General features: G+C 49.4%; 1 protein-coding gene across 1 annotated transcript; it reads right to left on the reverse strand.

Moving 5' to 3' along the window:
* Nucleotides 1-7,913: 7,913 nt before the first annotated feature.
* SIX6 (SIX homeobox 6) lies at nt 7,914-9,807 on the reverse strand. The gene is made up of 2 exons (XM_060098072.1): nt 9,158-9,807; nt 7,914-8,082 (listed from the first exon to the last, which is right to left on the reverse strand). Exons 1-2 carry the CDS (start codon nt 9,727-9,729, stop codon nt 7,914-7,916), a joined length of 741 nt encoding a protein of 246 aa, XP_059954055.1. The 5' UTR covers nt 9,730-9,807.
* Between the last annotated feature and the right edge of the window lie 994 nt (nt 9,808-10,801).

Raw genomic sequence — 10,801 nt, forward strand, 5'->3', positions numbered from 1 at the left:
AATTGAGTGACTTGCCCACATTCACAGCGATTTGGTATTTTAAGCAAGGTGTGTTTGATTCCACCCTCCTCAGGTACCAGCTCGTTGCTACATCCTGCTTACAGTCTAGTTTTCCTTTTCCTATTTGCTTGTCTGTTTTTTTTTATTTTAATTATTTATTTATTTATTCTTGGTTGTGTTGGGTCTTCGTTTCTGTGCGAGGGCTTTCTCTAGTTGCAGCGAGTGGGAGCCACTCTTCATCGCAGTGCACGGGCCTCTCACTTTCGCAGCCTCTCTTGTTGCGGAGCACAAGCTCCAGACGCGCAGGCTCAGTAGTTGTGGCACACGGGCCTAGTTGCTCTGCGGGATGTGGGATCTTCCCAGAACAGGGCTTGAACCCGTGTCCCCTGCATTGGCAGGCGGATTCTCAACCACTGCGCTACCAGGGAAGCCCGCTTGTCTGTTTTAAATTGATGAATCCAGCTCAGTCACAATTGCCTGCAAAAATAATTTTATAGATCAGATGTCTAGTATATACACATAGGTCTTTTGTTGAAATATATACTTTATCATGAATTTATGGAAAATCAAGCATATATCCAATGCAATAGAATATGCTTTATATATATATTTTTGATGTGGACCATTTTTAAAGTCTTTATTGAATTTGTTACAATATTGCTTCTGTTTTACATTTTGGTCTTTTGGCCATGAGGCATATGGGATCTTAGCTCCCTGACCAGGGATCGAACCTGCACACCCTGCATTGGAAGGTGAAGTCTTAACCACTGGACCTCCCTAGAATATGCTTTAAATGGTGCTTAATTTAAACATAAAATATGATTTAAATGGACAAATCTTTATTAGGAATTTTAAATACCTGAAAATGTTTGAGATGCACAATAAACTAGTTTACCACCAACCACGATTTTCATATATCAATTTAATATGCACCACCTCACAACACTGTAAAGCAATTATACTCCAATAAAGATGTTAAAAATATATATATACAGAAAAAAATAAACCACCTAAACTCAGATATTTGATTTCATGCTAGAAAATTCAAGATTAATCTCTTCATCCAGGAAAAAAAGAAAAAAAAAAAAAAAGGAAACCAGCATCCTCAGGTTGCAGATTGACAGTACCAGGCTAAAATGACTTTCCTCTTGGCAGCTTTATATATATTTTATCAGAATTCAAAATTAGACACAGTTCACTTGCTTCTTTCCATTAAATTTAAAAATTGAGATGAGTTGGGTAGCCAGTAGTTATTCACAGGGCTTTTGTGATTTACGATTTTAATGAAAACTGTGCCCCCTACCTCATCCCCCAGGTTAGCCTAAGCGTGGGGTGGAATGCCAACACACTTTCAAAATTAGACACCTCGTCTGATTTGTGATTTTTTTTTTTTTTTTTTTTTTTTTTTGGTATGCGGGCCTCTCACTGTTGTGGCCTCTCCCATTGCGGAGCACAGGCTCCGGACGCGCAGGCTCAGCGGCCATGGCTCACGGGCCCAGTCACTCCGCAGCATGTGGGATCTTCCCAGACCGGGGCACGAACCCGTCTCCCCTGCATCGGCAGGTGGACGCTTAACCACTGCGCCACCAGGGAAGCCCGTGATTTGTGATTTTTTGTGTGTATTTACTTTTAAATTTGTAGGTCAAAACTAAAATTGGGGAGGGAATGAGAGAGAGAGAGAGAAGAAGAGAGGTGTTATCTTGGAAGGGGAAACTTCTATCATCTTATCATAGACAAAAACTATTAGGAATTATATTCTACAGGGTTCAGAGAGTGTAAAAGCTAGAATTTTCAAAACCTAACGGAATGACTTGTACCTTTCTATTTGGGAAAATATGTTTGTGAGAAGATAATGTTCATGTTATGAACCCAAAACCACAGGATTCTGAAAAACTGTATGTCTAAAGGGAGAATCATCCCAGAGAACCTGAGAAGTAGGTACGAGCCATTAACCTGAGCTGGGAGGATTCAAGTGAACTTTGGGTCCCGTCAACATAAGTCATCTTTGCTGTTCAAATGAGCACAGAGCTGCCAAAACTCCTCCATTAATTCAGAACACAGAGGGCTTCAAGGAAGATCCATTAATTCATTCAATTAAAAAATATTTATTGAGGGCTTCCCTGGTGGCACAGTGGTTAAGAATGCGCCTGCCAATGCAGGGGACACGGCCCAGATCTGGTCGGGGAAGATCCCGCATGCCACGGAGCAACTAAGACCGCGTGCCACAACTACTGAAGCCCGGGCACCTAGAGCCGGTGCTCTGCAATAATAGAAGCCACTGCAATGAGAAGCCAGCACACCGCAAGGAAGAGTAGCCTACCACTCGCTGCAGCTAGAGAAAGCCCGCATAGCAACGAAGAGCCAACGCAGCCCCCCCGCCCCCCCCAAAAAAGAAAAAGACACCTGTTTCACCTTTATTGCTCTGAAACCGTTTCTGGAACCAGGGACAGAAACCAAATTATATATATATATATATATATATATATATATATATATATATATATATATATATATATGTATGTATGTATGTATTGAGCACCTACTGCTTAGGCGAGGCGCTGGGAATATACAGATGAGTAACATTCAGTCCTTGCCCTTAAGGAGCTTACACTCTGGTGGGGGGGGATGGGTGAGTCCAACATACAGATAAATAAATGCACAAATGTATTACGAACTTTAAAACAGACGTTTAGATAAGGTACGGCGGCAGCATTAAAAAGGAAGTGGAAAAGTCTCTGTGGGGAGCCCAGTGATTCAAGAAAGACTCCTTCGAGGAGGGGCAGGACTGATGGATTGACAGGTTAGCCATCGAGGTAGGGGGCGACGTTCTGGGCAGAGGAAACCACTGGGCAAGCGGAAACAGCTAGAAGAGAGGCACTGAGGCGTGAAGCTGCTTGTTCTGCCCTGGGATCGCCCTTACACCCCTTTGTCTCCAGACAAGGAGTTCGATCCCTCCCGGTAGGGTACGTCTAAAGAAGTTTGGGACTAAAAATCCTAGCAAGTAGGGCTGCGAGGCAGGATCTAGCCTGAGGAGATTTCTAAGAGCTGAAACGAAAGCGGCCAAGTTTGCAAAAGAAGGGGGCTCAGGTGGCGGCTTGCCAGAGTTTAATTGTGTGGTCGCGGACATTTAGTTCTCAGGGAGCCCTGCTCTGGGTCTCCGCCCCGACGGCTGACCCTGTGGATCTGCCGGGTGCGCAAATTGCGCTTCCTGAGCCTGGAGCCCCCCTGCTCTCCCGTCCCTGCTCGGAGACTAGCTCGGAGCCGCCGAGAGACGGCGGTGGCAAATTCTACTCTCCTCCCCGGCCACGCCAAGCTGCTCTGGGCGGCGTGTCCAGGTCCGACGCTCGCGGCCCGCCTGCGCAGGCCCCTTGCGCAGGGGCCCGACGCACGCGGCAGCAACTTGCGCAGGCCCAGACCCGCGCGACAGTCCTGCGGCGCTCGCCGCCTCCTCCCGCTCTAGGCTCACGAACCGCCGCGCTGTCAGAGGCTCGAGGGTGGGCAAGCGCTTCAGCTGCTGCCAGAGTGCACCTGTGGGTGTTTATCCCCTCACCTCGGTTTTTATTTAATTCTTCCCCATCCCCCGATTTTGAGAGGTTTCTTTCTTCGATCTGTATGTCAGGCAGTCTAACAATAGGAGTGGCTCGAGGCCTACACGTCTGAGAGCTTCCAGGGCGCCGGACGGAAAAGGTGGGTGTGTGGAGTTGTCACCTCACAGAGTCGCGACCCGGAGCCTGGAGGAAGGACCCACCTTCCCGGGTACTGCGGGCCCACTCTAGGCTTCTCCTGGGGAGCAAAGTTCGGGCTCCACTTCCTCGCTCCAGTCTGCCTCCCCTAGGAGACCCACGCGCCCACCGCTCCGGCCGCCATTTCCCACCAGGCCTCCAGGGGGCCTCCCCGCCGCGGTCTTCCCGTCGGCTGCTCCGGGCATGGGGGCGGCCGCGCGGCAGAGGGACGCGCCTCGGCGCCCGGGCCAGTGCGCGGACAATGACTCCTTCTCCCCTCGCCGCCTCCTCCTCCCGACACCGCCCCCCTCGCAGCCCCCAGGCAAACCTATTAGCCATTCAGACCGACAAAACCCAGCGGCCCCGCGCATTGTCCCGCGGAGCGCCCGGCCACCGTCATTAGCCCTGATTACGCTGAGCCGCCTGACAGCCCCGCGGGCCGCTCGGCGGACCACCCCCCCATTCACCGCCGACACCCGGCCCCGCCTCACAATAGGAGCGGAAATCGTCGGCGCTCCCGCGTCCCGGATGAATAGAGCGAAAAGCTGCTTCTCTTCTCCACCCGCCCCATTCACTCTGTCGTTGGATACAATATTTTTTTTCCTTTTTGTTAAAATTGGGGAGAAGGAACGAGGTCAAGGAAGATTTTGCTTGAGCTCTTTGCCTGTCATTTGTTTAATGTAAACAAAGAGCAAGTCCTCCCCCACCCCCAGCCTCTCATCCCCTCCCTCCCAGATTTTTATAAACAAACTGGTGTTGGGAAAGGCGGCGCGGGGAGTGGGGGTGGGATGGGGTACGAGGGCGGCCGTGGAAACCGAGTGGGTCATTAAAGTGGAGGACAGAGGAACTGCGGCATTTGGGGCGCAGGAGCTGTCGCGCTTTTGGTTTAACTGGCGGGTGGTTGAAATATTACCCGTAAAGGAGCCCGAGCTGGGGCTGAGGGTTAAATCCTCACACTGGTCAGATCTGTTGAAATGTAAAAATGCAGCTTCTTTCTACTCTACTGCAGTAACTGCTTTTGGGGAAATTGTTATAGGAAAAGAATTTTAAGAAAAGAAAGAAAAGAAACCCATGATCATAAGTATCTCTCCAGATTCAGAAACCTTCAGCACTGCTAGTAACTGGAATTAAAAACAACAACAACAACAACATCAACAACAACAACAACAAACCCTTTCTAGACCAGGATAAAGCTGATAAGGAAAAAATATCTTAAAAAGAAAACGAAAAACTTTACAATACCTGTCCATGGGCAGATTTGGACCAATTAAAATAAAGTAAATCTGTGTGAAGATTTGGACCAATTTCCAACAAGTAATCATCAATGAATTGATTATTCACAAAGAATGATTATTCATAGTTAGGTGCCACCAGATTTCAGATAAACATTTAAAAAAATCTTTTAAATAATGTGTCACCTCTTAAGATGCTAAAGTGAAATTATATAAATAAATCAACAAATTGGTGAAACAGAATAGTTACTTTATAATGTAACGCTTAGGCAGCATGTTACTTTAAGCAAATTAGATGTACTTTAAAGGCTTTCACCAAAGCAGGAAGAAAAATCCTCCATCACTGTTTGGCCTTCTCTTTTTTTGCCACACAATTAAGCATTATTTAAAAATTATTTGTAAAAAGAAAGTTTAGTTCTTGCTAAGAACTATGTTTATGTTATGTTACCCCCCCCTTTTTTTCCCCTTGAGAATGCAGAATGGACACTTCCTTCTGCCCTTAGGCATCATTTGAACTGCCGAGTGGCGTGGGATTTTTAGAATCTTAAATTCCTTCACATTGTTCCACTAATTCGTCCTTTTCCTTCCCTCTTAGACCTGGAAGCATCAGCTTAAGAGATAAAATTTGCCAGCTATTTTCTCCAAATGCTGGTCTAGACAGCTGTGTAGTTAGGATGGAGTCTGACTGGGGAACAAAACTGGAAATCTGTTGATTTTTCGTTGAAGTGCGATACTCCTTAGCAGATTCAGGGCTAAGGTGAGGCAAGGGAGGCACCTAGAGTGCAAAATTTAAGGAGGTACTCACTCCCAGATGCTGTGCACTTGCTTGACCTTGAGAGTGAATGCCTCTTTAAATTTTGTAGTCTAGATGCCTCCCTTCTCTTTGGAATCCTGGTCCTGCTTCTTGGCATTCTAGGAAGTACCAGGGGCTCTAGGGAATAAAATAGAGCCTTGAGGAAGCTCTACCATCCTAGCCTTTCAGGACCCGCAGAAGGGCATTTGGTTGCTTTCCGGAAGAACACCAGCTTGATCACAAAGACTTCCCCACTCCTTCCATGTAGAGCCCTTGTGCAAGAGAGTTTTGATTGTCAACAATTCTCTGGATAAGGGCCCCGGTATACAAAGACAGCCATTTATAAAGCCCAAACGAGGCCAAATCTGTTTAAGTGATTTAGAAACTAAAAATCAGCCCTTATTCATGTCCTGGGCTTTCCCCATATATCTTGCCATTTGACTGCTTTTTGTCTTCCATGACTTCACTTATTTTTGTTTGGTTTGCACATTGGCACTTCTACCCAAATAAGTTAGCAGGCTTCTGAACCAAAGAGCATCTGCTAAGGACAGAGAGGCAAATTGAAAGAAGTCCAACGGCGGAAGTGAGGGCGGGTGCTCCAGGAGGAAGTTCAGCTCTAAAGACCAATGTCAAATTTTATAATATGCAATCCATTTCACTAGGAAGAAAGCTTAGAGACTCTTCCAGGTAGCATTTACTTTTTTTAGTGCTAGGACAGTAGGTGGTTTGTTTTGTTTTGTTTTGTTTTTGGTATGTGTGTGTCTATGTGCCTGTGTGCACCTGCACACTTTGGGAGGACAAATTTAATTCTGAGAATATTTGATATTTTTAATAGAGGCCATTACAGGACAACGAGGCTCTAGATAACTTGTTTCGTGTTCAATACAACGATCAGATTTTTAAAATGCCAGTCCTTTCTCTGCCGCCTTCTATTTGACCTCACTATGTGACATGATTACATCCTTTCCCCCATCTCAGTATCCGTTTTGTTGAAAACAATGCATTTGATTAAAACCTGCTTCTGCGTTGAGAAGATGCTAGTCTAGTTATTACAACCTCTCCTATCTTCTTTTGTCTTATTTTAGTACAAGTTCAATACTAAATGCAGTATGTGCTCACTTGCATGATTATGGGTACCTACTGCTTTTGTATGGGTGGGGAGCCTCAAAGGAGATGGAAAACCTTTCTCATTGCAGAGCCTCTGTTGGAATAGTCTTGTATTTTTATAAAATAGAACTCACTATTGAGTTCCAGAGTTTGGCTTCCAAAATTGTTCCTGAAAGCCGAGTGAGTATCAAGTGGACAAGCCATAGTTAGTTACCTGTGCTGGGGATGCGGGGAGTTGCCTTATAGGGGATGATCATGTTGCCAATTTCTAGGTTTAAATATATCACACATGCACGCATATGTATGTACATACATACACACATGCATACAATTTGACAAGGAAGTGGTTATGGACCTACCTTGGGCTGTTTTAAAAATATACCAGGAGACATCAGAAAAAGGCAAAAGATACAGAGAAGACTCTCCTGAGACCATTTGCACAAGGACCCCTATCTGGGGTCCCAAGAGAAAGATCTCTCTGTTTTCTTTTTAGGAATCTGAGAGCAGCTCTCTTAATTAAGAAAGGTTGCTCACCAGGTTTTTATTGTTTGGCTTCTTCACACAGAACCCACCGGCTTCACCCTGCACCTTTAGAAACAGCAAGTTCTCTGGATAACAGAGAAACCTACCACGCAGTCTCTTAAATAAGTAAATAAACAACATATATATGTTTTGTTAAAAAAACCTTTAAAGCAAAAGTTATACATATGTAACAGCGTCCTTTCGACGTGAAATACCCACGGGAGATTCAGGGCAGACTCTCAGCGTGCAGTTCGGGTTCCGGAGGCATCTTTGCAGCAAAATCCTTGGGAAAAAGCAAAGCAAGGAGAACGTGGAGCTGGGTCTGGCCTCACCGCGGGCCCCTGTGGTAGCAGCCGGAGGGCGCCAGTGGAACGGGTCAGGCCGCGGGGTGGACACGGCAACCCGAGCCCGCGGGTCCCTGGCCACCTGGATTCGCAAGCGCTGGGTTGCTTGGTCTCTCGTCCTTTCTCTCTCCTTCATTTTGTTTGTCTCGTTTTTTACACCGAATTCTGTTTCTGAGCGTGCTGGGCGGGCAGCTCAGATGTCGCACTCGCTGTCGCTGGACGTGATGGAGATGGCCGAAGTGGCTGCCTTGCTGGATAGGCTGGCGGCCGGGCTGGCGGCGGTGCCCAGCACCTCGGGCGTGCCCTCTTCCTCGGCCCTTAGCGCCCGGCCGGGACCCTGCGACAGGACCTGCTGCTGAAGCCTACGGGGAAGGAAAGGAAACGAGTCACTGTGTGTAACATAGCTGCCGGTACCCCCGTCCCCCGGTCCGCATCCCTTAAGCCCAGCAGTCAGCGACTCTCCCTCAGACCCGGGCAGTTAAAGCGGGTAAGACGAGGCAAGAGAGGCCGGGCAGGAGGCGTGCGGCGGCTGGTCTGTGGAGCCCTGCGGTTGCCCCCTCCTCCTTCTTAGTCCTTTCTTGGCTCCCTATCTCCCCAATCTTTGGGATGCTGTGCTCGCAAGGTCGTTCCTGGTATTGGTCACCTTTGGGAGATTTACAATGCTCTCAGGATAAATGAGGTGTGGGTGACAAGGAGAGGTCAGGCTCTGGGACAGGAGACCCCTTTCCCAGCCTGCATCTGCCTAGGGCATATGCTTGTGTCAGTGCCCCCGAGGCCGGCAAAAAGGGCGGCCTGACGGTTGCACAGAAGCTTTGGACCTGGGAGAAAAGTCTGGGTTCTTGGTCAGAATATTTGGCTGATTGAGAGCCACATGCTGGGGAATGAAAAACCTCTGCCAACTAGTTTGCTGTTTTGAGACAGGGCTGCCCACACGTGGGAAGAGTAGAACTCGACTTTCCACTTCTTACAGACATAAGTTAGAAATTTCAAAGCATTAGAGAAGGATGCATCTGGGCTTTAAAAATGACAACACTAAACTGCCACACTGCTAATAAGCCAGGCTTCACTTAATAATAGGAGCCTGGGCCCAGGCTGACAATAATTAGCTTTGGGCCTTGGGGTCTGTAATTGTTTATGGGATTTTAATTTTTCTTTCTTTCCCCCTCTCAATGTAGCCTTGGTTTGGTGACTAGAACCAGCTGCTGGAGCGACCCTCAGGCACCGAGAACCAAAAAGAAAGGGTGGGGAATCAAAAACCCGGAAGGAAACCCCGACCCAGGATCCCAGAACGCAGTGGGCTCAAAACCGAAGACCTCAATCCCATCCCAATTCCTACGAAATCCAAGTCTCCAGGCCTTCGGTAAGGGCGCCGGGGGTGCGGTCACCCTCTCCCTCCCTGGTGAGTTCAAGGCTTGGAGAAGGCCTTTAGGTACCGACCTGTTCTTGGCTGCAGCCGCCCGGTCCCTTTGTCGGCGGTTTTTGAACCAGTTGCCCACCTGCGTAGGGGTCAGTCCAGTTGCCTGGGCGAGCTCACGCTTTTTGCTGGGGTTAGGGTATGGGTCCTGCAGGTACCATTCCCGAAGCAGGTGCCGCGTGCGCTCCTTGAAGCAGTGTGTCTTCTGTTCGCCATCCCAGATGGTGCGCGGTAGCGGGAACTTCTTCCTCACGCGGTACTTGTCCACAGGCCCCAAGGGCCGTCCTCGCAGCTTCTCAGCCTCCTGGTAATGCGCTTCGAGCCACAGCGCCTGCAGTTTGGCGTGCGACTCCTTGGTGAACTTGTGGTTTTCTAGGATATGGTAGAGCTCGCGGTAGTTGCCACCGTGGAAGGCCACGATGGCTCTCGCGCGCAGCACGGATTCATTCTTGTTGAGCGCCTCGCAGGCCGCAGGGGCCACAGGCAGCGACCAGAGGAAGCGACCCAGGCGCTCCACGTCGCCGCTCTCCTCTAGAGTCTCGCATACCCCGGCCACTTGCTGGGGACTGAAATTCAAGATAGGCAGCTGGAACATCGAGGCAGTGCCGGCGGCAGCGGAGGCGCTGAGTCCGCCGCGGGACACGCAGCAGATGCCCGCGGGCGCTGCCGGGTGCGCCAGACTCTCCTTCGTGGAGCGGCTCGGGGCCACCAGGACGCACGGCCGGGGCAGCGGCGGCGGCGGGGCAACAGCGGGGAGCGAGAGAGCGGAAGGGATTGGAGGAGGTGCCGGCTCCGCAGCTCGGGTTCGGCTCGGCTCCGTTAGGGCACGCAGGCCAGCTAGCGGGCGCCGCTACTGGGGTGGGCGGATTGGCGGCGCGGGCGCCATGGAGACCCCCTGTCAGTCACTGGCCGGCTCTGCCAATCAAGACTGCGACCAGAGCGCCCCGGCCATTTCAGCACCTCCCCGCTCTCGACAGCGCTCGCCGTTCTCCGGTAGATTTAGTATTTTGCAGAACTTGGAGGAGGAAAAGACGGGCGAGAGCCGCAGCGTTTCACTACCACCCCCAGCCTTGTTCCTCTCTCTTCCCCCGCAACCCTGCCCCAGCGCCCCCCCCACCACCACCAAGAGGCAGTGATGCTACAGAAATCCACTTTGGGGCGAGGCGCTGCCTGGGTCAAGAGGCCTCCAGAGGACAAAGAGGACTGGGCCAAATCGAAATCCTCCAAGAGAACTCACCAAGTTTAGTTGTAACGAAACAGAAAACCTCGAGGGAGAGCACGAATGGGGAGGGAGGGGAAGTGGATCACCTCTCTTCTTGCCAGCACCCATCCCTGCATGCCTTGCCGGCTGCCAAAGCAGCCGAGTGGGAATCGAATGTGAAGCAGAAGGAACAGGACCCAGGATCTGTAGAAGAGGTCAGTTTGGACTCTACCCCCATCACCTTCAAAAGTCTCCTGATATCATTTAAAATACGAGCTAGGACACTCTCATTCCTGATAACACAGGTGCTGACCATGAAGTAAAACACTCTCAACAAAAGCAGCGCCGCAAACCCCAAGTTTATACTTTTCAGTTTTTTTCTCCCCAGTTTAATGGACTTCAACAAATGTGCAGCATAGCCACATCTAGAGTGAGAAGTCACTGGTAGGTCAGGACAGCAACTTAA

This window comes from Mesoplodon densirostris, chromosome 4 (assembly GCF_025265405.1).
Source record: "Mesoplodon densirostris isolate mMesDen1 chromosome 4, mMesDen1 primary haplotype, whole genome shotgun sequence".
In the NCBI taxonomy this organism is placed as follows: Eukaryota; Metazoa; Chordata; class Mammalia; order Artiodactyla; family Ziphiidae; genus Mesoplodon; species Mesoplodon densirostris.